This window comes from Piliocolobus tephrosceles, chromosome 2, assembly GCF_002776525.5.
Source record: "Piliocolobus tephrosceles isolate RC106 chromosome 2, ASM277652v3, whole genome shotgun sequence".
In the NCBI taxonomy this organism is placed as follows: domain Eukaryota; kingdom Metazoa; phylum Chordata; class Mammalia; order Primates; family Cercopithecidae; genus Piliocolobus; species Piliocolobus tephrosceles.
The window spans coordinates 77633482-77659046 of NC_045435.1; the positions used below are offsets into that span (position 1 = coordinate 77633482).

Here is a 25565-nt window from a genome sequence, read left to right on the forward strand (position 1 = left end):
ACAGAATGGGAGAAAATTTTTGCAATCTACTCATCTGACAAAGGGCTGATATCCAGAACCTACAAAGAACTCAAACAAATTTACAAGAAAAAAAACAAACAACCCCATCAAAAAGTGGGGAAAGGATATGAACAGACATTTCTCAAAAGAAGACATTCATACAGCCAACAGACACATGAAAAAATGCTCATCATCACTGGCCATCAGAGAAATGCAAATCAAAACCACAATGAGATACCATCTCACACCAGTTAGAATGGCAATCATTAAAAAGTCAGGAAACAACAGGTGCTGGAGAGGATGTGGAGAAATAGGAACACTTTTACACTGTTGGTGGGATTGTAAACTAGTTCAACCATTATGGAAAAGAGTATGGCAATTCCTCAAGGATCTAGAACTAGATGTACCATATGACCCACCCATCCCACTACTGGGTATATACCCAAAGGATTATAAATCATGCTGCTATAAAGACACATGCACACGTATGTTTATTGCGGCACTATTCACAATAGCAAAGACTTGGAATCAACCCAAATGTCCATCAGTGACAGACTGGATTAAGAAAATGTGGCACATATACACCATGGAATACTATGCAGCCATAAAAAAGGATGAGTTTGCGTCCTTTGTAGGGACATGGATGCAGCTGGAAACCGTCATTCTTAGCAAACTATCACAAGAAGAGAAAACCAAACACCGCATGTTCTCACTCATAGGTGGGAACTGAACAATGAGATCACTTGGACTTGGGAAGGGGAACATCACACACCGGGGCCTATCATGGGGAGGGGGTAAGGGGGAGGGATTGCATTGGGAGTTATACCTGATATAAATGATGAATTGATGGGTGCTGACGAGTTGATGGGTGCAGCACACCAACATGGCACAAGTATACATATGTAACAAACCTGCACGTGATGCACATGTACCCTAGAACTTAAAGAATAATAATAATAATAAATTATTTTAATTAAAAAAATTAAAAGAAGATAAAAAGAATGTTCTCCTCTCCTGGTACAGGAAGAATGTCCTTCTCAGAGGAAACTTTTGCCCTGTTTTTAGGGAGAAAGTAGAAGATCAGAGATGTCTTCTTGCATCTACTGTTTCCCAATGGTCTTTAGCTCAAAATCAATATGCTAATATGGCATATTTGGGGGTAGCATGTTCTGATCCCCTTATAACGTTATTTTGATACACTGGGAAATAGATATTGTTAATGGAAGGGTTCTATGTTTCTTTTTTGTCTGTTTGTTTTTGTTTTTTTGTTTGTTTCTTTTTTTTATTATTATACTTTAAGTTCTGGGTTACATGTGCAGAACGTGTTTCTTTTTTTGTTTGTTTTTGTTTTTTTGTTTATTTCTTTTTTATTATTATTATACTTTAAGTTCTGGGTTACATGTGCAGAACGTGCAGGTTTGTTACATAGGTATACACATGCCATGGTGGTTTGCTGCACCCTTCAACCCGTCACCTACATTAGGTATTTCTCCTAATGTTATCCCTCCCCTAGCCCCCCACCCCCTGACAGGCCCCAGTGTGTGATGTTCCCCTCCCTGTGTCCATGTTTTCTCATTGTTCAACTCCCACTTATGAGTGAAAACATGCAGTGTTTGGTTTTGTGATCTTGTGATAGTTTGCTGAGAATGATGGTTACCAGCTTCATGAGCATGAACTCATGGTCCAGCATGAGCATGAACTCATGCTTTTTTATGGCTGCATAGTATTCCGTGGTGTATATGTGCCACATTTTCTTAATCCAATCTATCATTGATGGACATTTGGGTTGGTAACAAATCTTTGCTGTTGTTAATAGTGCCACAACAAACATATGTGTACATGTGTCTTTATCATAGAATGATTTCAAACACCTATGTACTAAATTCCCAAAATAACACTATTCTATTTTGCCTAAAGTATACAACAAGAAGCTCCTAACTGACCTTCCTGGTCCCTCTCTTACTCTCCATTAATTCAGTCTCCCACCACTGCCACTGTGAGCTTTCTCAAATGCAAATCCAAGATTCTTCTATCTTAAAATCCTTCAGTAGGTCCCCAGCGCCTTCGTAATAAGGTAAGAATTCCTTAGTTTGCCGTCTAAGCATCCTGCTTAGACAACTGACTACAGTTGCTAGGAGTACCCCAAGGTCTCTCTCACACCTTTCTACTGTAGTTCATGCTGTTCCTTATAGAATATTCTTCCATCTCTTCACTCTCTGGCTGCCTCATTCTCATCCTTCAGGAATAACCCTTTCATGACTTTTGCTAGAAAGCCTTCCCTGAACTATTCTCCTGACTATAAGAGGTTCCTTGGGCTTACCTCTATCGAACACTTACTTCACTCTCTTACAAATGTTGGTCTAGTGACCTGTTCCCAGTAGACCAAATTCCTCAAAGGCAGGAATCATGTCTTACTCCTCAGTATCCAGCATGAAGTCTGCAACAGCACAGGGGCTCAATAAACATCTACTAAGTGTAAAATTATAAAGCAACTATGATGATAACAGTCTGTAGAAGGGAAGGAAAGGGTCAGCTTTCTTTCATATTATCTCAAGTAGATGGGATGTTACTGTTCACATACCGCTGAATTCAATGCCTGATATCTGGATTTGTGCCTCCAGAGTTGAATTATCTACCATATGTAATAGTTCAATGTCTAGAAAATAGTCCCAAGATGCTTTGTCATTAATATTTTCTTAACCTGAGGGAAAATACTGGCATACAGGAAAGATAGAAAGACATTCTGCAGAGAACATATAAAGTATATTTAATAGAGTATAGAGAAGATGGTGCTTGTGATTTCTTAGAGCACTGAGCACTTGTGGGAAGCTGGATCTCTCTGTTTTGTGGATTTATCTAATAAAGACATAGGCAGGAGAGGTGATTTTGTAGAAACCAGAAGAAAGAGTATGATTTCCCATTTTCCCATTTGTATGTTTATTGTGTATGTCCATATAAACCTGGATTGATGTGAGATGAAAACACAGTAGTATTTGTTTATGCATTGTGTTTCCCACCTTTTGCTGTGGAAGAGATGTGATCCTATTCCAGATGTCATGATAATGTATATGTCCTCTGGAAGCACTTTTAGGAGGGAAGAAGAAATGTCTGGCAAGCATAATTCTCATGTCATTCTCAACTAGCTGCCTTTTCAGCTCCTGTTGTTCCTCCCACCACTCTCAGAGCATGCTCTCCTGACCTTCTCCTTACAAGTTCTTCCTCAGAGAACTCATCCATTTTCCCATCTTTTTGCTCTCATCTACATGTCTTTTTCTTTCTGCTCTCATCTATATGTCTTTCTCTTTTAGCCCTGGCCTTCCTATGAGTATTCATTCATTCAGCAAACATTTATTGAGAATTCAATATGTGAAGAAGTCAGACGTGACCCGCCAGACATGACTCAGTCACACAAATGGGCAGATTGTTACACACTGAGATGACTGATCTGTAGTAACCATGGTATCTTTCCGGACATCTTCTCTTAGCCCTGCTATATCCACCCTTCATGCTGCTCTCTGTCCAGAGAGGCTGATAGACATAAACTACATCAATGGACTTCCTTGTCCTCTGGCTTCTCAGCCAATGAAGACACTCAGCCAATGAAGATCAGAGAAGGAGGGAGAAGGAAGTCAGGGGTGCTCTTCCCCATCTCCCTCCCTGTAGGACTAATTCAGGCTTAATGCAAAATTCGGCCCAGGGTCACAGCTCCCATCAAGAAGGCCCTCTTTCCACACCTTTTGCTTTCTGGGTCTGGCCACTGCCCCTTCCTTTTCCCTTAAAGTCTAAGGATGGAACAGCCCTGGTATTCATACAGTCCCATTTGGATCCCCTGCCTGTTCTTGCCTTTGTAATAAGCCCTCCCTCAAATTCTCCCCAGATCATCCTAATGTGAGTATGCCAAATGTTTCCTGCTGGGATATTGACTGGGAGAACTTGTGGTAGGCTTAGAATTCAAGCAAGGCTTCTCTGAAGTAACATTTGAGCTGAAAGCTGAAGACTGAGGATGAAGAGAGTCAACGAGGCTGTTGTAAGAAGAGAGACTAAGGATGTGGCTTTCCTGTGAAGCCTGAGGGGAGTGTGGTGGTGACTGTAAGGGAAAGATACAAAAAATGCTGGAGCAATAGAACCGGGCTATGCAAGGCTTTAAACCAATGTGGTAATTTGGGATTTTACCCTAAAAACAAATTTTAAAAAGCTTACTCTGGTTTGGATTATATGGAGTCCAGATTGGCTAGAGGACGAACATGGGAGAGGCGCTAGAAACACAGACTAGGATAATGGCAATGGGTTTGGAGACACATATTCAAGAGCTAAGTCTAAGACTTAGTACTTTGGGAAGCCAAGACGGGCAGATCACGAGGTCAGGAGATCGAGACCATCCTGGCTAACACGGTGAAACCCCGTCTCTACTAAAAAATAAAAAATACAAAAAACTAGTCAGGCGAGGTGGCGGGTGTCTGTAGTCCCAGCTACTCGGGAGGCTGAGGCAGGAGAATGGCATGAACCCGGGAGGCGGAGCTTGCAGTGAGCTGAGATAGCGCCACTGCACTCCAGCCTGGGTGACAGAGCGAGACTCCGTCTCAAAAGAAAGAAAAAAAAAAAGACTTAGTAAGGTATCCCTAAATATTTCCAGCACATCACCACATGGAAAAACTTTCAAGACCTCAGATTCCCCCTTGTACTAAACCAAGCACTTCCATCATCCCAAACTGGTTTTCTCTTCCCAGTTTTCCAATTAATTCAGTGGTGCCAATACTGTTTCATTCCCCTACAATCCAGACTTTAAGCTTCCTCATTCTCTCTTCAGACTGGCTTCCTCCATGTGACAGGAAATGAGATCACCAGTGGCATCTGAATTTCACTTTGTTCAGCTCCCATCTTCATTGTGAGACTCTCTTTTTCAGATCCAGTTTGAGAAGTTCAGGGAAGCACAGCAATTGGCCCATATTAGGTTGGGTGTCCACCTCTGGACCAATCTACTCCAGAAAGCCATGTGTTTTGAGGTGGCTATTCCAAGGAGAAGGGGGAGAAAGGAGTCTTGAACAGTCCCTTAGCTCTCTTCTACTGTGTCTTGAAAAAAGGTTAGAATTGTTCCTTAGCCATAAGGAATAAGGGTAGGAGAAATGGGTATAAGTAAAAAGAAAACAGATAGGCAGAACTACTTGAAGATGAAATGTGATATTTGAAAGCAGTAGGTACACAGTTTCTGATGGTAATCAAGCGTAGATTAGATAACCCACTTGATGGGAGTGTTGTGGAAGGGTTTCAGAACATCGATGGGGGTTCTTCTTCAACGCTAAGAATCTGGTTAGAGATTTCTGGGGAAAACAAACCAAAATTAAACAACAGCATTTTAATACTTATTCAAGTCCATCTTAAGAGATATATGAAAGAGGGCGTGGTGGCCCACACCTGTAATCCCAGCACTTTGGGAGGCTGAGGTGGGAGAATCGCTTGAAGCTAGGAGTTAAAGTTCAGGCTGGGAAACATAGCAAGACCCTGTCTTTATAAAAAGTTTTAAAAGTAAGAAAAAAGAGAGATATGCATAAGAGTTCCCAACTTATATTTTAAGATCCCTTCTTGAAGTGGGAGATGAATTCTATGAAGAAATGTTATTGAGAACACTGTCTGTATGTTTTAGTTTTTTTTAAAAGGAACACATATTTTCTTAGTTTTTTGAAATTAGTAAATATGTTTCTGAATCAACATTCTGCTTCCTGAAGTAGAAAATTAAATTTTTCTTTCTTGGCTATAAAAAAGCAGGTGTGTGTCCCTGACCTGTGTGTGTATATTGAGCACATGGTAAGGAAACAAGAGCATGCTTTTAGCAAGCGGAGAAAGAGCAAGATAGAAGAAGAATGCAGAGTGGGTTACAACAGCAGCATTTTTCATTGTTATGGAGACTTGCAATACCAAGTACCACTCAGTATTCTTGGCTAAGAAAGAGACTATTTGAATAGTCATACATTTGGTAAATATTGAGGGAGCAGCTACTCTGTGCCAGGAACTCAGCTAGGAGCTAAAGTCTAATAGGGAGGACGACATTCATCAAATGATCAAACAAATGAGGTAATGAGGTTGTAATTATGAGCTGAGACGAGAGCTCTTAATGAGAAAATCACAGTTGCTGTAAGAAAAGGTGTGAAAGGAACTCAACTAGATTGAAGAGGGGATGTCAGCGAAGATTTCCCAAGAGTGTGATTCTTTAGCCAAAATGTAAAGATTCGGTATGAATTCACCAGGCCAAGGGACAGTAGAAAGAGGGGAGGAAAGCATGGTCTAGACAAGGGGCACAGCCTGGGCAAAGACCCGGTGATGGTAGGGAGCATGGCCACTCCAGGAACTGAGAGAAGCCCAGCGTGGCCAGAGCACAGGGAGTGAGAGGGAACATTGTACCACAAGAGGTTGGAAAAATACGTAGAGACTAGTCTACGCAAAGCCTCAAAGGCTAAGGAAAGGGTTCTGGTCTTTCTGTTGAGGATGATGGCTTCCCAATGACACTGGGAAGACACTTTGAAACAAGAGACGGATATACTGTCAAGTAATTTTGGCTATAGTGTGGAGAACAGAGGAGAAATGAAGCCAGGATGAGTGAATATGAGGAGATCAGGTAAGAGCTTTTGCTACAGATAACACAAGCCAAGATAATTGCTTAGACCTTGGTGGTGAAAGGGGAGATGGTAAGAAAGGTGGATTCAAAGCTATTTAGGAGAAAAATCAGCAGGAATTTTCATAAGAACCTCAAGCATTGTCTACTTCACAGTTCCTTTCTAAGGCATGAGTCATTGAACTATAACCTGTAAGCCCAAATCCTACCCACTGCCTGTTTTTGTAAATAAGGCTTTATTAGAATCCAGCCATGCCCATTCATAAACCGATTGTTTATGCCTGCTTTTGCAGTACAACAGCAGAGTTAAACAGTTGTTAGAGAGATCTTATGGCTCATAGAACTAACACATTTTCCATCTGGCCTTTTACAGAAAAACTTTGCAAAGCATGGATTTTTCACTACTTGAAATACCATTTCCATGACATCCCATTGATGCAGAAGTTCTTTATTTGGAGCCCAGAGGTTCACTATGGGATTCAGACTATCTCTGACCTCCTGAAATTGAAAGTAAAATTTGGTATTTATGTATATATTTTTGGGAAACAATTTTCACCAATGTTTAATAAGAATCTATGAATATGAATTGTCCCCAAAAATGAGCTATCTCCTAGTCCTCTCCCCAGTCTGTTCTCTGGCCATAAAAGATTTTTAAAATCTAAATTTCTTTCAGTGAATAAGAAATGTACACTGGTACCAGATGATAAGTATCATAAAGTATGGATAGACATTGCTGCAAATAGTTAAATTCCTAATATAGGATCCCCAGTGAAAATGACCCAGAGCTTTAAGGTAGCAGGTAGCTCAGTGCTGTAATTGAAAGATATATAATAATTATTGCCATGTTTTAGATTTCTGACATAATGACTACCACAAATAATTATTTAAATGTATACAAGATTGTAGATAGCTCTATTGCAAGTAAATTCCTCCACAGGAACAAATGGATGGGTACAACTCATGTTTTGTGTTTTTTGTTTTTTTGTGTGTGTGTGGTTTTTTTTTTTTTTTTTTTTTTTTTTTTGGCTAGAATGTGTCCTCTATCAGACCATGACTCTTTGAGTGTAGGAACCAAGAATAATTTATCCTGAAATCCCCACACAGCCTGGTACACAGCAGTTCAATGCTTACTGTATACATAAAGGGATGATTAAGCTAACTTGCTCTCATATAAAGTTTTATATATACATATGTGTGTGTGTGTGTGTAGATGTATATATGTGTGTATACACATACAAAATACTTATAGGAAGCACATTAATGAAATAAATGTATGTAAAATTGTCTTGTAAACACAATCTTGTTTTTAGACAAAGGAACTGAAGCTATAGTCTGTCTTAACTGAGGACATTGTCTTCAGTTCTAAAGGTATCCGATTCAGCCCTACGCAGGCAATGTCCACCGTCTAGCATGCGAGTTGAATGAAAACAATGTGGTATTCCTTTACAGCCAAGATTTTAGTATTAAATCAATCTGGCCATTATAAAAATTCACAAGATAGTATTTATTCTTCATCTGTTCAATATTTTTATTCGTATATTTAATATGAATCCATGGTCTTGACTCTTGAATAAAGCACCTCTTCTTGCAGCAGTACTCAATATGTGCAGGTGTGCCTAGGAGCCCTGTCCCTCCAGTTTCAAGAGGAGGGTAATGGTGGGAAACATACCTGAGTCCTCAAGAGGAAGGAGGAAGAAGAGGCTCCTTCCTGCACGTGCTCAGAGAGTAGGCCTGACTGAAAGGATGTTTATCTACCAAAGGAACTGGAGGCTTTTCATTACAGGGAGATAAGAGTCAGTCCATGGCATAAAACGATTATAGTCAGAGCTGAGGAAACCAACCAGAGTATCAAGTCCAGGGGGCAAGTATGGAAATGGTGGAACAACAAGGAAGAGTAGATTCTGGAGCACAGGTAGCTGGGTAAGAAGCAGACCAAGGAAATGCTTCAGAACTAAAGCTAAGACTGGCATGTGGTGAAGGAGCCTCAGCTAGAACTCCCCATTCCTTGAATGTTTGCTGCTTATGTAGGGGAAAGCATGGAGGTTTAAAGGAGTTGATCAAGGATCAAGACAATAGGCCAGCATTAAATATCATGTATAAAAATGTAAACATGTAAGATACAGATGCTGGACTGCACATTTCTGCTTATTATCAAATCACCAAAAAAGAATGCCTTGAAAAAATAAAATTATATTAAACGCATATAAAGTAAAATGAAAAACAAAACAAACAAACATATTGCCACCAGTGTGGGGAAATGGTATAACTTGGAGCATCATTTCTCAAGGTGTGTTCTGTGGTCCCAAAAGATGTAACAGTTCTAGATACATAAATTTGGGCAGTGCTGCATACTCCAGCCTCCTCTTGGGATACTCACAGTGGTTTTAAAGCTCTAAAAAGTCCTGCAAGAAAAATCCTGGTTGATTTTGTTTAGAAAGTTTTTTATATTTTAGTTAAAATAGAAACCTTTCTTTTTGCATTATACTTTGTAAATGCTTACTTAGTAAAAAGCTAAACAAATGAGTTAGTTGCTTTGATTAAAAATTTCTTAATTGTATAAAATCTTCTAAATCTGTGTTAAAACAACATTACTTGTCAAAAGAACTCTGTAGTTATTTTAAAGAGGTAAAATTAGATATACCTTATACCAGAACAAACTTACACAATATACCAGAATAAACCAAAAATGGACCAGAAATCCAAATGTGAAAAATGAAGCCATTTGAAGTAACTACAAGAAAACATGGGTGCATTTCTACAGAACTTGGTTGTAGGGAAAGGCTTTATAACTATGACCCAAAATACAGAGACAATTTTTTTAAAATGACTGATACCTTTGACTACATAAAAATAAAACCTTTTGTATGGCACAAAGAAAAACCACCATAAACAAAGACAAATTATAAAGTGAGGAAAAGATAAAAAATCTGATAGAAGAAAGGGCAAAAGATGTGAACAAACATATATATGGCACATGGAAATATATATATGTGTGTGTGTGTGTATATATATGTGTATTACATAAATGCCCTTAAATATATGAAAATACAGTCAACTCCACTTATAATGAGAACAAATTCAAATCAAGCCTGCTTTAAAGTATCAGTTCCCACCTCTCAGATCAGAAAGCATTAAAATACTTGACAACATATTCCTCTAAAGTTGCTCTCGGTGTATCAGCATTCTCATACATTGCTGGTGAGAATTAAGACAGGTACAACCCTTGTGAAGGGAATTTGCCAATATCTAACAAAACCAAGTATGCATTTACCTTTTGTTACAGGAATCCCACTTTAAGAAATTTACCTTTTTGGGATTTACCTCTAAGTATACAAAAATAGACAAATAGACATGCCCAAGGTTATTCATTGAAGTGTTAATTGCAGTCATTGCCAAACATTGAGAACATGCTCAAATATAGAAGAGGGTGAAATAAATGATAGTACATCCATAGGGTGATGTATTATGCTGCTGTAAAAAAAGAATGAGGAAGCTCTCCACAAACTGGTATGGAATGATTTCCAGGATAAATTATAAGCTAAAAATATAAAAGTACAAAAGAGTACTATAATATGCTACCTTTTGCGTAAGAAAGGGAATAAAAAACAGACATGTATCTGTTCAGTTTTTGCAAACTGAAGCACAGAAAGGCGATACCAGAACTAATGAAATTTATTACCTCTAGAGGGGTGGATAGGAATAGAGTAGAAGTGATGAGAGGATAGGAACAAACTGGAAGAGATAGGAGGATGTGACTCTTACCCTAAATGTGCCCTTCTGTAGTTCTGACTTTTGATTGTTAATGTTGCATGTAATCGGCAACAACAACAAAAGTAATAAAAATCAACAGGAATGGGGAAAAAAAGTCTGAAATGTAACATAAAAGGAAGCAGATGACTTTCATTGTATTTCGAATGACTAATATATTCACATTGAAGATGGGGAAAAAAAGAACCAAAGTCAGTTTTGAATGTGGTGTTTTGACCAAAGAAGAAAAATAACTGTAAGCAAATCGAGAACTCTAGAGAATAGGTTTAGGGTGAGTATTTCTTGTTTGTTTTTGCTTGGCAGTTCTGAAGCTGCTTTCAGTAATTTCCATAATTCAGGAAGTAAGTAAATATCTTGAGGGCCAGTTTCCTCACTGTCAGAAACGGGTTACAAATACGGAAAGAAGAAAAACGAGAATGAACCTGTGGTATTGAATTAGTATTAGAGGAACCAATATGAGTGCACAGTTATAGAGGTCAGGGATCATCAGATGTTTTCATAAGGGAGTAGATAATAAATTACTTAACTCTGCCATTGTAGCACAAAAGCAACCATAGACAAAATGTAAACAAATGAGTATGGCTGTATTCCCATACATTTTTATTTATGGACACTGAATTTTGAATCTTATATAATTTTCATCTGTCATGAAACATTACTTTTTTTAATAACCATTTAAAAATGTAATAACCATCCTTAGTTTGCAAGCTAGACACAAACAGACAGTGGGCCAGACTTGGCCCATGGGCCATAGTTTGCTGACCCCTGTTTAGACAGATATATAGGTAGGTCAGTAGATACATAGATTAAGAGATAGAGAGCAAATATGATAAAATGTTAAAGGTGGGGAAACTGGGTGAAGGATATACAGTAGTTCTTTATGCTCTTCTTGCAACTTTTCTATAAATCTGAAATTCTTTTAATCACAAAAGGAAGAGCGCTGTACTTTTCATAGCTACTGCTGAAAAGGAAAAACATTGATCAAATTATTGACCTAAGAAGTAAGTGTCTTACATTTCATAACATTCACACAACTTCCACCTACACTTTCCCCACTGGGGTAGCTTCTACTGTGATGGTATAGTTTCTGATTTGTAACTGGGGGTGTCATGATGTGATAACATTATTTTCTCCTGTTCATCCCTGTTCTTCATCACCCTTAGTAAGTAATGAGGTCACTGGGCTGGTAATTTGTATATGACCTTGTAATTTCCTATAATGCAGGAATTTTTTGGTCTGCTATAATTAAGTAGCCTAAATAAATAGTGCTTATCAGAAAATGCCCCATTAGCTTGAAAGTCTGTGACAAATCCTTTCTGATGCCCTTAATGTGTTATTATGAAATTCAATTACACAGCATACTCACCTTGCTTATTTCACCAGCCATAATCTAGTGATAGCTATGATGAGTAGTGACTGAAAGTGTTGTAAAATATTATAAGTAGGAATTAGGTAATTTTGACATTAATGTGCTTTTTATGCTGGAAGAGCAAATAGTTTGTAAGGAAAATACCTGCTGCATAGACTGGTAATCATTCTACCATCCTTTACTGATTTAGTTCCAACAAAGTCCATTTCTACCTTGTTTTATTTATCATTATAGGTAAGTCCACACCATGATCTTCATTGATAATGAAGATGGTAGTGGTCAAAGCTGAAATTTATTGAGTGCTAATTCTGTACCCATATTCACAACAAATGTTTTTCTCCCATTTTTTTCTGTTTAATCCTAACACTCAACTCTGAAGCACTATTATTATCTCCTTTTCACAGATGAAACTTAGCAATGCTAAGTGACTTGGCCAAGTTCTTACTGTAGGAAGCACAAAGCTGGAATTGGCCTGGATTTTTATCAGCTCTTAGCTGTTGGTTAGGACTGTCTCCCATTGTAGATTAATACCATAGGAAATACAGAAAGAAATTATTTAGTTATAAAGACATACTCCTATTGAGAAGAATAAGGTAAATGATATAGGGCACTAATAGCAGTGCAATAAATAGAATTCACATTGGAAAATCTTTTACATCCTCCTAACTGCTCCCTACCACTAATGGAGCTCAGTAGTAAGTTTAGAGATGAGAAGGGCTGGAAGTAGAACATGCAGTGACTCAAGCTTTCTGGATGTCACCAGCTTGAATAGTACACCCCAGGTCTCTACGAGATGGAGGAAGAGGCCGGGAAAGAGTGCAGTAGGAAGGAAAGTAAAGAGATGGGGAAATGCCCTCACTTCCCGTTTCCTTTCCCTTCACTGCTTGAAAGCCCCAAGTTAAGAGAGACTGACTCCCACCACTGCTGGGTTCCATGGCAGCTCCAAGACTGACTTCAGTTTTGAGTCACCTTGTGGAGTGTGACCATCCATGACATGTGGCATGTGACTTTGTCAGGCTTTCTTACCCAAAGCTCATAAGGAGCTTCATCTCAGCTGCATTTCCTCTGAGTTATTGAAATAATTTCTTATGTGAAAAGAACTCTGCTATAATTTAATGGCAACAATAATAAACTTTGAAAGGAATATTCATTTAGTTGAAGTATTTCTCAAAGTGGCTAGTTAAGTGATTGACTCCATATTAACCAATTTACAAAACTGGATATTGATATCTGGACATCTGTCTTTCTGAAATATGAAGGAGGAAAAAGTGTTTCTTTGTGGAAGCCCCAGGGAATTGAAAATCCATGGGAAACATAAAATCTGTATGTGGAACTCCAGACATGCTCATTCATTTTGTTTTCTTTTTAGGGACTGGTTAAATATGTTGAGCCCACCAATTGTTCCTCCCAGTCAACAGCCGGCTGAGCAGCGTCCAGATTCCTCTGAAAGTCTGAGTGTTCAAGGTGGGAATATGAAAAACGATATGCACAAGAAAATAAAAATAATTTACTATAAATAGAGAGAATCCATCACTTTGAGATGCCACTGTTTTTATTAAATGTTGATCACTTAGTCTTACACACCCTAAATGAGGTAACCTGAACCTCATTTTTTAGAATAATGGATTCTTTACAACTAAAAAGAAGATGAGAGAAATTACCCTTGTTCTTCTAAAGGTTAATACCAGGGCAAAATATAGTTTAAGGTATAAGAATTTGGATGTCAAATTGACCTTCATCTGAATTTCAGCGCTACCAATTCCCACTGTGTGACCTTTATGAATTTTGATTACTACATCTATAAAATAATATGAATAATAGTGCTCCCCTGATTGTTCCTTGTGAAGATTCAGCGAGGTGCTATATATGAAGCACTTAGAATGCCTACCAAATACCAGCTGTTGGCATTATTATACAGCAGACACGATGTTTCAACGTCACTCAGATACCTGTTTCCATGAATGCAGAGATACAACCTTTGCATTAAAGCAGAAGCTGTCACGTAGCTACAATGGGTATTAGTAAGATGAAAATCAGAAGGAACCAGGAATGAAAATTTGCCAGGTGTTCATTCGGTTGGCATAAGCCATAAAGATGAACCATTAGTTTCTGGTTGCGAGCAGGAAACTTGACTGTGAGGTGTGCGTGGTGGAGGAACATAAGAGAATCTCTGGTGAAAACTGAGGAGTTGAGATGGCAGAATCATGGGGTAAATCTCAAGTGCGTAATTGGCGTGACAAATAACCTCAGAGTGGGACTCTCTCAGACAGTTGTCTGGGTTGAATTTTGAAGATGGAAATGTTATATCTGAAGCTTTGAAAAAAGTGGAAGTGAAACCAATATAAATTGCTCCAAAATAAGTGCCAGTTTTTTTTTTTTCCTAAGTGCCCCAGGGAAAAAAAGTAGAGCATCGCATTTTTCTTTAGGTATGGAGAATTCAGAGTGAGAGCTCATACATCTGAATTGTAAGTTTTGGCCGCCCAAGGGATGGAGATGTCTCTGTGATTTACTATCTAAAATAGATTATGCCCCTCAAATTGGGAATCTTTTTAGAGGTGTGCATTTATAATTACTTATGACAGAAAAATAGAATCTTGGTTGTCAGGAGGAGACCTTGCTGTGAGGGAACAAATAATGTGTTATGTTAGGTGTCCTAAATAAGCCACAGGAACTGAGAGCGTGGTCCTTGAGCAAAGGCACCCAAGGTATATATTAGCGAGAAGCAGCTGGAAGGATGTCTTAAAGTCGCCGTTGCCAAGCCCAGTTCTGACAGCAGGAGCTCAGTTATGTTGAAGGTAAACAGAACTTCCATTGAGGGCAAATTCAGAGAATTTTAGAAATGTGCTGGCCAGTGTTACCCAGATCAAGCATCCCTTCTGCCTGTCACCTTGGATTTTTATCAGCTGTCCCCTGGCCCTTTTCCCATATGCTTGGGTGGTTTGTAGTTGATTAATGCCTCCAAAAACGAGCATTTTCTATTTACTCATCTTCCCATTTTCTGATATGCTTGAGTGGTTTGTAGTTAATTAACACCATCAGAAAACAGTGTTTTCTATTTGGTTAGTGGCCTGTTAATTGTATAGTTTTAGGCGGCATAAGAGAGTCCATACTTACCAGTATGCTGAGATAGTGTTTCCATCTGTTCTGCTAAAGTGTTGAAGAAAAATTATGGGCTCAAGTTTCCAGTTTATATCATCGGAAGGGGAAGGGAAGTATGATTGTGAGCAGTCTGGAACCCTTCCTGGGTTCTTGTTGCATGACACCATTCATTTAGCACTTACTTTATGCCAGACACCAAGTCATTACATTTAGCCCTCACACCACCACCAGGAGGAAGCTGTGTGAGTGCATGTGTGTGTGTGTCTGTGTGTGTGTGTGTGTGTGTGTGTGTGTTACAGCTGAGGAAACTGAGGCACAAAGTTCTCAAATGACTTGCCCAACGTCCCACAACTACTGAGGCACAAAGCTAGGATTTGAACCCATGCATCCTGGCCCCAGAGCCCAGCCACTATATTTTTATCCTTTGTGGTTTTGAACTGGGTAAGTATATTACCTACTAAAATATGTATATATAAAACCAGGAGTTGAAATATTATTTTTCCATTAAGAGTTTCTGATCTACAGGAAAAAGCAAATTAAAATATCTTGAGGGCTCAGTGGCTAAGTTCTTTAAAAAAGAGAGAGATACCTCTGGTCACCTGTTAGCCTTGAGCCTGCCCCCTTCTCCTCCCACCCATGCTTATTAGAAATGACAGGTAGCCACATTTGACTAGATCTAAGGCAAGGCCAAGGGAGTGAACAGCTGAATGAAGGGCAGGATCACTGGATATGGAATTGCTGGGCCTGGGTATTTGCATGTTGCTTATCTTCTTAAAGGCCTTCCCAGACACTCTTACCTAAGTAGATCAGTCTGCCACTCACTGTGTTCTCTCACTTCACCTTCTGACATCATCTGCATGCCTTTTCACAGTCTGAAAATCTTGATTTGTCTACTTGTTTATTGCCTTTCCTCCTAAGTAGCCTCTGAGTTTTTAGGAAACTGTCAGTTTGCTCACTCCTGGATCCTTGGTGCCCTGTGCAAGTTCCAGCATATGTTAGATTCTCTATGTTCTCATTAGAAAGGAGAAGAGAGGGAATAAAGGGAGGAAAGGAGGGTGGGAAATACTCTTTAACTAGTCCTTTTTTTTATTACAAGCTTGGCAGGAAAAAGTAGAGCAATTCATTGAAATCTGACTTTCAACTTTCCCCCCATTCTAATTTTTTTGGTATATTTGATATATTTCTAAAATTTAATTATGAGAGTATTGAACTTCGACCCATACATTGTGGCAGTTAAAAAGTTATAGATCACCTTATGCCCTGGCTCTTAAACTTTATTCATAAGCAGTAACAACTTTTCTTTCAAGTGAAATCTCATATGGAATCCTCATGTATGGAAGAGACAAAAGCTCTGCTCTGGCTGAAGTGGGGGTTAGGATCTCAGAATCCTGCCCTGGGGCTCTGATGAACCAGTTAAAAACACTGATGTGGTCCAACCCCTCAATTTGCCTAAAGAGGTAAATGACTTGACCAAGATCAAATGCCCAGTCAGAGCCCTAGCTGGGATTAGGGCCCAGGCTTCTTCTACATCAGTGCCCTTTCTACAGAACCATTTCACTGGGATGTGAATGTGGTGCCTGAGGACTAGTTCACAGGGAAAGGTATTGCCCACTTTTGGACTTGTAGGATATAAATAATAATAGCTACTTATTCAATCTTCCTGTGTTCTGGGCCTACATGTGCACTTGATTTCTCACAACAGCCTAGTGAGGTATAGATACTATTATTATACCATCTTCCACATGGTTACATTGGTACTTAGGGCAGTGCAGGGATGTACTGAGCCATCATACCTCTATCAGAGATGGCGAGGCCAAGATGCATTTCTGCAGCTGGAGGTATTACTGCATTTTAACAGCGGGGAGATATACTCTGCCTAATACATAATTCTAGAAAACTTGCCCCAGGCCATACAAAAGTAAATGCATGAGTTATATCTGTCCCTACTTTATTCAGTAGAAGTTTGTGTCACAGCCAGTTTCTGCTCATCCAGAATGTCTCAAGTGCATGAATGCCACCTTCAAGTGAACAGCCCAGTTTCCAGCACAGTTGGCCAGCAGGAAGAGCACTGCATTCAGATCTCTGACATCCCACCGGATGGGAAACAGTCAGCTTTTCACAGCTCCTCCTGGGCTGTAACACACTTGCTGAATATCAATTACCCTGGACATGGTGCCCTTAACACTTACTAAAATGTGTTTTCCTGGAGCTTGTGTGAAATGTAAAAATGGGAAGTTAAGATTTCAGAACTTATTTGAGAAAACTACTAAAATGACCTTTTGAAAATGAACCATACTTTGCTCAAAGAATAGTTGTCAATTTGTTTTTGACATTTGTTCCTTTACAGTTATGACCCTTAAATTATTCATGCTTACCAGCTCCAAAATGGAATAATAACGACCTCTCTTTTCAGGCCTGTAGCCCTATCTTGCAGTTTACATAGATTTTGAGTAAGAAAGGCATTCAGAAGGAGTTTGGGAGTTGCCTGAGTCTCATAAAAATAATATTCTTGTACCTTTTTTATGGCAAAGCCACACAGAATATTCCCACATGGACATTGATTAATCTCCCATGAGATATAAATAGGTAGCAGATGCTTATTTTATAGATGTAATATCCAAATTACTAGTAAAGAGTTTACAGAAATTTTTTGGCTTCTCACAGTTAACCAGAAAGAAGGAATCCTCATGTATGGAAGAGATAAAAGCTCTGCTCTGGCTAAAGTGGGGGTTAGGATCTGGCTGCCTGCTCTTCTCCAACAGAGGAATTCTTTCACTGCCCTCCTATTAACTGCCACGTAATTCTTTGCCATTTACCTAATACTCTGAGTCTAAAAGTTGCTGAACAACTCTGGTACCCCTAGTGCCTAGTGTGGTTTCTAGGACACAGTAAATGCCCCATAAATATTTGATGAGTGAGTGAGTGACTCTACTGGCCATAGGAAATATGAGAATGATTTGATCTGTTCTTTTGATCTTTTTTGTACCTCGAAGATTTATTTCAGATGCAAAGGAGACTTTCCCCAAGAGCGCAATATTGGTGATATGAAAATAATAAGCCAGCATTAATAAAGCACCGTTGTGTACCCGGCACTGTTTGGAATTTTTCTGTGCATTACCTCATACCTCCTCCCAACACTGCTTAGTGTGGGATTATATGTTCCCACTTTACAGATGAGGTAAGGGGCTAGCCTGGGCCACAGACCCTGAGTGTATCAGGACACTGACCCAGGCCTGTCTGACCAGGGTCCACACCCTTAAATCCCACACTGTAGTATGACCACAGAATCCCTATTTAGGTGGATAAGAACCACATGACTGAAATATCCACTGCAATTTTTTTATTTTAGGAAGTTGTATTTTCTTGAAGCTTTCTGGATAAACAATAGTTACCTTGGTACTCTTTTTAGACCCATAGGACCCCACCTCAACTCTCAGATTATAAAATGGTTCATGGTATTTCTAACATTCCTTTAATGCAGAGCCCCCGCTGCTTCCCCTGTGAGTAGGGTGATATTTTCTCTTACATAGCTCTCAGGGTCCTGGGGGAGTCTTCTCTGCAGGAAGTGATTAGAGAAGGGGGAAATCAGTGCCTCACTAGTATCAAGAGATGCCTTCTTTTCAGGGCCACTGGAAGTGAACTCTCCAGTAGAGCAAAACACATTGCAGGTGTATGAGGCTCTTTCTCCTATTCCAGAACCACCCCACCTACCCATCCCCCAGGTGCAACCCAGAAGGCTGGTCCCAGCTTTCCTTGCTGGAATTGGGATGCATTTTCCCATAGCTGAATGTTGATACCTTGCTTAAAATTAGGCTCCTAAGAGACTATGGGCTCTGTTGACTTCAGAGCTCAGTACCTTGGAGAGGTGCCTTCCTTCACGTGTAACAAAGTGCGTTTAGAGTTGTAAAACACACAGTTACAACTGGACATCTGAATCACTGCATATTTATAAGTAGAGACTACCTGGAAAGAATGAAATTGTAGTAATTCCTAATTAATGATCCAAATTCTTCAACATGTTCCCTAAAATAGCATTTTCCAGGTAAAATATAGCCACCAGTTTTTACAAAAGGGGTAATGTACCTATTGCCCAAGTAACACCTGAACTATAATAATACCATGTTATTTGCCTTTCAAAAACAACATAGCCCTCTAATTAGAAGAAAGTAGCATTTCATTGTTTTCATTCCATTGTTGGTTATTTATCTTTCTCCCATTTGAGGGCACATGTTTGTTGAGAACCGAAATTCAGCAGTTCACAGTGGACTTTCTCAGGCTTTGGTGTGAGTTAATTTTGTCCTACTGTGAGATATGTTGGTGGTAGAGTTTGCAAGCACCCAGTACTCGGCAGAATCTTATCTAAAATGTCATCTTCATTGATCCTAAGGCTGACTGCTCCAAATGGTGATCCCTCACTGTTGAATTGCTTAAACAATGGTGTATTAGTATGCACATAAAAATACAGTCAATCAGTTCTCAAGATCTATAGGAGAGAAAATACATTAACTTAAAAAAAATGTAGATGGCAGTGTCAGAAAATCGAAAATCAAGTTCAATGTCTTGATTCAGAGATTTTTAAATCTGATAAACTAGAGCCACATCATTTGTTTTCAAGCTTGAAGAGATATCTTGTGTACGTGTAGGTTTTCTATTATCTACAGTTAAAATGCATTAAATATAGATAATTAAACATTTATATTAATTGACTTTCAGAAGGTGAACTGGAGGGATTACTTACCCGAGCTGATCTACCGAGAGGAGGGCAGCCTATGTTGCTGCATTTGGTCTGGCTCCATTGGTTTTTCTTCTGTTATTGCTGTTAACCAATTTCAAAGTGGATGAGGCTGAAAGTTTGTAAATAGATTATTATCTGAAAGGTAATTTTATTTCACTAGAAATGGCTTTATTGTGTGTAGAAGAGAAAAAAATGTAATTTGGACCCCTATCCAGATGCTCTTAGTATAGTAGCAGAAAATGGTTTTATTTGTTAATTTGTCCTTCTAGAGTTTCTGTAGCCAATCTTTAAATAGAGCAATTTAGCATTTTGAGGGAAAACAAACTCAGCTCTATCCAAGAATATAATTGAAAATTACCCCATACCCATCCACGATAATTACCTTTCAAAACATTTCCCAATGCTTGACATCATAGTGGTAATTGCTTAATGATATTATAATTTCATTACGTAGGGATTATAATGGCAAAATGATGTAAGTTGGAGGCTCTGAAAATTAAGTTACAATGAAAACAAAACCTTTTATGTAAGTTTAAAGCCCTTACTTCAACATAAAATTATACATAATCTCACCCAATTTTTGTATGAATGTCATTGTTGGTAGTTTTAAAATTCATCCATTTGAAGCTTTGGTACTAAAAAACCACAAAACCTATCTTAGTCCCCATGGTTATAATGCATGAGGGTCCCATTCTGTAGTGATATGTATTGGAACGAATGCATTTATATCACAGTTATTGCTCCAGTTTGTATGCATTATGTGGCAAAACCTCTACTAATGAATTGGATTTACCTTGATCCCTTTGCAAATGGGTGATAAAGACCCATGGCCATCACAGTGGTTGTTTTCATCTTGAAAGATTCCTGACTGATTGCAAATATATTGTGTTTTCTCATTTAATAGCACCAGCTTAAAAAATTATCTTTTTTGCAAGTGCAGGTACAGAATACATTAAATAATTATGTAACATATAACTCTTGTGTGCCAGAGGTCAGAGTTCCTCACGATGTGCTGACGGAGTAAGACAGAATCCAATGGCAGGTCCCTGAGAGTTTCACTCATAATCATTTACCTCAGGGATATGTGATTTAAACGTTACACCTGATGGAAAAAAAATAGTTTTACTTTTGGAAACATACATGATTTTTGGTGTAAGAACTGTTTATTTATTTATAAGATGAATTTATCATAATGTTCTATATAAAACTAATTAGGGGTCTTTCTGTTTCTTTCAAATCCACTATGTTTTGGGGTTGTAAAAAAAAAACCAAACAGATTCAGTTTTGGGGTAGGGAATAAGGTATAAATGTACATAACCCTTCTTGTGTCTGGCTCACATATGCTATTTTCCATGATGATGGTGCTAACAACATTTACTGAGTACTTAACTGTGTACATGTGCTGAGTGTTATTCAGTCCTCATAGGAACAATGACAGGTACTGTTATTATCTATACTTAACATATAAGGAAGCCGGGGCTCAGAGCAGTGAATTTCCCAATATCCCACAGCTGTGATATGGTGGAAATGGGATTTGGAAGTCAGTCTGTCTGACTCCATCATCTAAACGTCATCCTTCCTACCTCTATGAAGCCTTTTCTTACACTTTAAGCTATATCAGTACTTCCATCCTGAGTTACTAAGAAAGTTATAGCCCATAGTTCATGATTTATTTTATTATCATCCCTAATAGTAACTATCATATATGAAACAACTACTATGTGTGCTGTGTTATACATATTACCAGTGTCTGATTTAATCTTCCTCAAAACCCTACAAAATAGACGTTGTTATTCCCATTTGTAAACGAGGAAACCAAGGTCCGATGAGGTGAAATGATCTGTAGCCAGCTTTCAGACTGTAAGCAGCCGAGCTTCCATTCGCCCCCAGTGTATTGGATTCTAGAGCCCTTGAGTGCGCTTAGCCACTCAGCTGTAGAGCCTTCCAGTTTAACTCCTCATGAATCTTTAGTCGTTGCTTTTGTTTCATGTGTTTGTGTCACATTCACAACTAGATTATGCCCAGCTCAATCACATAGCAGATACTAATTGATAAACTAATTTTATTCATTTCTCTCAAGTAATCCAAACTTTAAAGGCATAATGGATTGAGTATATGAAAGTAGAGGATGTACATACTCTCCTTTGATATGAAAAAGTGATCTAAAGGGGGTCATTTTCAATATGGAATGACTATTTGAGGAGTACTCTCAAGGACAGAGGCAGGGCCCTGGGGACTCTGAAGACAACAGAAGAAGATAAAGGAAAGGCAGCCTTCCTTCTCTGAGTTCCTGCTCTTAATTAGAGACTGTGCGGGGTGCTCAGGTCAGCTCATGTGGTTGTTTGCAAAGTCCTTTCACACTTCAAAGATATAAACTGCCGCAGCCCAGAGTCACAGAAGCTCATCAAAAGCACTGCGGGGATTGTTGGATCTGGTCCCCTGTCCTAAGCAGCGTTCATCTACAAAATTCTGCACAAATGGTTGCCCCACTCTCTGCTTCACCCTTTCCAGAGTACATGTTTCATTTGCTGGTCAGCTCTAATGCTTAGAAAATTCTTCCTTGTGCTAAGCACCCCCAAAACTATGACTCCTCTTAGCTTCCACCTGTTGATCCTATTGCTTCCTCCTGGAACCCCAGATTTTCTTAACTTCTCATTTCTATGCCACCCTTCATATGCTTGAATCCAGAAGGGCTGCTGTCACCTCATTAAGCTTTCTCTTTTCTGGAGTTCACAAGCCCATTTCCTTTGGACTTATTGAACTGTTTGCCTCTGCCCTCCCCCAGGGACTCTCTCATCTTTAACAATATTTTTGGACTATAAGAAATCAGATTTCTTTGTTTCCAAACCTGATTTATTAAAATGTAAGACACCTTTAAATTTTTTATTAGTCTTTCCTATGTCTAAATTTAATGTAATAATTCCCAATTAAACATGTTACACCACTCTTTTAGCATAATCAAAGTCCGACTGAATAGACTGGTACAAAGTACTCTGACTGGTAGAAAGAACACTGAACTCCTAGTCTGGAAACTGAGAGTTTGTCCCCAGCTCTGCCTCTTACTCACCAACCAACCTCAGATGAACTGTTCAACTTTGTGAACCCTGGTTTCCTCATCTATAAAATGGGCATGGTAATTCCTGCCTCTTTCACAGGGTCAGGAGGGCCAAAGGAACTACTACATGAGAAAGTGCTTTCTAAACCATCAAGGGCTCTACCAATTGAGGTATTAGCAAGCAAGACATGTAATCATTCCTCAGTTGAACTCCACTTTTAAGGACCGCTAACACTGAACTCAACTCACAAGAAGCAGCTGATTTCACATTTCACTTGCTTCTCTGCACAGTCCTTAAGAATAGGGATTGTTTCCTACCATCATGTCCTGAACACCTAACTCAGTGTCCAGCTCATGGAAGGATCATGCTAAATGTGTTTTTGGATGGTTAGGAGAAGAGTGGGCAGAGGAATGGCTGTGGTACAGTTTTAAACCCCCAATTCACCATCTAGGCACCACTCCCTCGGACCTAACTCCAGTTTGTCAATGTCCTGACAATGTTCAGCTACCAGCTTGGTCTGATTTTGGCTGAGTAAGATGGAACCCCACAACCACCACCACCATCTTCTCTTCCTCTGGGCAGTGGCACTTAAGATCATGGGCTTTTATTCACACCTTCAAGAAACATTCCATTTTTATTGAACCTCTATTATAAGTGAGCCCTGCACCATGCCCAGCATCCAAGCTCTTCTGAAGCTCACCCTGGTGAGCACATAGCCCAAAGCTTCAGTTGGCTTTCGTTTGGGGTTTGGTTTTGGTCTTTAATAGCTTTTGAAGAGAGAGGAGTGTTGTCTTAGTCACCTCTTTCTTCCTGAGCCTACTCTCTGATCTTCTCTGGCTGGGAAGATCTTAACCTCTCAGCCTCTGAACTCATTACATGAACTTTCAGAAGTACTCAGAATGCACTCACTTGTGAATACGAAAGTACTTAGCACAATACTGGGCACATAAAAGGTGCTCAGGAAACATCTTTTTAAAACAGTTTTTTTTCATTTCATGCCGTTTGTTGGAAGCCAGCAGGCCTTGATAATGACTTAGACAGTAGGTGGAGTCCTCTCTGTCCAATCCATCTAAATGCCTGTCACAAGAGAAAACATTAAGCCATGTTCGTATCCCCAAAAAACTTAACAGATTTCTCCCCTACCACTAATAAAACTACAAATCACCTGACATTTTGTTCTCTGTGTATATTGTCTGTTCTATGTATCTTATAGTTCTATTATTTTAATTCATATTTGTTTGGTAGCCTTTTTAGGATGATTGAGGATCAAGTTTTCTATTTTATTAGTTAGTTTGCACTGTTTTGCATTTTGTACAGCTCTGACCCATGAAGAAGTTTAGAACTTCGACAACTAGTTTTGGATCCTGGCAAGTTTTCTAATCCTAATGAGCACAACTCTTAAGTCTTTTGGCGCTCTCCCTTTCTTCTTTCCCCTCCCGCCAGTTCTCCACACTCAGTTTTTCTTGTCCTTTGTCATGAAGTTGGTCCTTCTGCTCACCGGTGTTTCTTCTCCACCTGGCACCGCATGTGTAGAGTCTCACCGCTTCCACAGTGCTCCTCCCTTCCAGCCTAAACCTTCAACCTGCATAAAGAAAATCCCCCGGGAGAGATGGTGATTCCTGCTTTGTTGCCCTTTGTTTAGGGATTCCGGGCCAAGCCAACAGCTAACGTGTCTGTGGTTCCCCTTGCCCACAGGTGAAGAAGACCTCAGTGTGGAAGAGGACGAGGAAGTACTGACTTTGTTGTATGACCCTTGTCTGAACTGTTACTTTGACCCCCAAACTGGGAAATACTATGAGTTGGTATAATACCTCCTTCCAGGGCAGGCAACAGGCACTCCCAGCTGGAGCAGGATAGCAGTTCAGGGTCCCTCAAAGAGTCACCACAACCTATGTGTTGGGTGACACAGAATCAACAGTAACTGAGAGAAACGAATTCATTTTGTAAATAATGTTCAATGTTAAGAATCCTACATTCCTTTTGTAGATGAGTATGATTTTGAAACTGAAGAAATTAATACAGAGGCAAGATTTTAGGAGTTTGAATTGGTTCTTGTTTGTTCTCATTCTATGTAAAATTTTGTTTATTTCAGATAATTTTATGTAAACAAATTAAGAGTTATTCATTCAAATTTTTTACAGTGTTAATCTGTAAATGATGGCTTGATATACAGAAAATGTATTTTTGTTTAAAAGATGCCTGGGTACCTTTTATTTTATGACATTTGTATTAAAAATAAAGTATGATGGTAAGAAGAATAGCTTTTAAACTGCTTCTTGTCATTCACCCCACTTTCTTTTCCAGAATATTCCTATATGATACTTTCCTTCTGTTCGACTTTTAGAAAAGGAAACATTGTGAACTGGTCAGACTTTATGATCACATTTTATTGGCACTGGCCCCACTATTTCCATTTCATTATAGTTCATCCAGAGTTTGCCAAAGATCACAACATTGTTAATCACTTAAGCTGCTTAGCACTATATTTTTCTTTTAAAAAAATATTTTGCCAATTATCTCTTAATTCTAATAATAGGTTCACATCTAGCTCCATAGATCTGTATTTCACAAGAAATCACCTTTTTGAAATCCCCCCACCGCCACATGCACACACACACACACACCCCCCACACCACTCCTGTGACCTGGGCCTGGAGAAATCCCAGAGGCTTTCTTTGTTTTTTCAGTTGATGTCCATGTAACTCTGCTTGCTGGATCACAAGGAAAAAATCATGTGCTTCCTGCATTCGGGTAGACAGCCTTGAATTGTGTGCCAACTATATTAATATTGAGCTCAAGGAAGTACTTATTATATTAGCTGGCATATTTTGTTATTTAATAAAGATTTTTTAATAAAGAAGAGTACCATTGGAAATAAAAATTTATTGGTGTACAGTTGGATTTAATGGTGGTACTATAATTTCATTTAAT

General features: G+C 39.0%; 1 protein-coding gene across 1 annotated transcript in view; it reads left to right on the forward strand.

Moving 5' to 3' along the window:
- The window catches only part of C2H3orf67 (chromosome 2 C3orf67 homolog), a 303609-nt gene extending 278715 nt beyond the window's left edge, over nt 1-24894 (forward strand). The window contains exons 16-17 of the mRNA XM_023200633.2: nt 13114-13208; nt 24330-24894. Of these exons, the coding sequence (XP_023056401.2) occupies nt 13114-13208; nt 24330-24442 (208 nt within the window). The 3' untranslated portion in view covers nt 24443-24894. The remainder of the gene's footprint in view (nt 1-13113; nt 13209-24329) is intronic.
- Nucleotides 24895-25565: the final 671 nt, after the last annotated feature.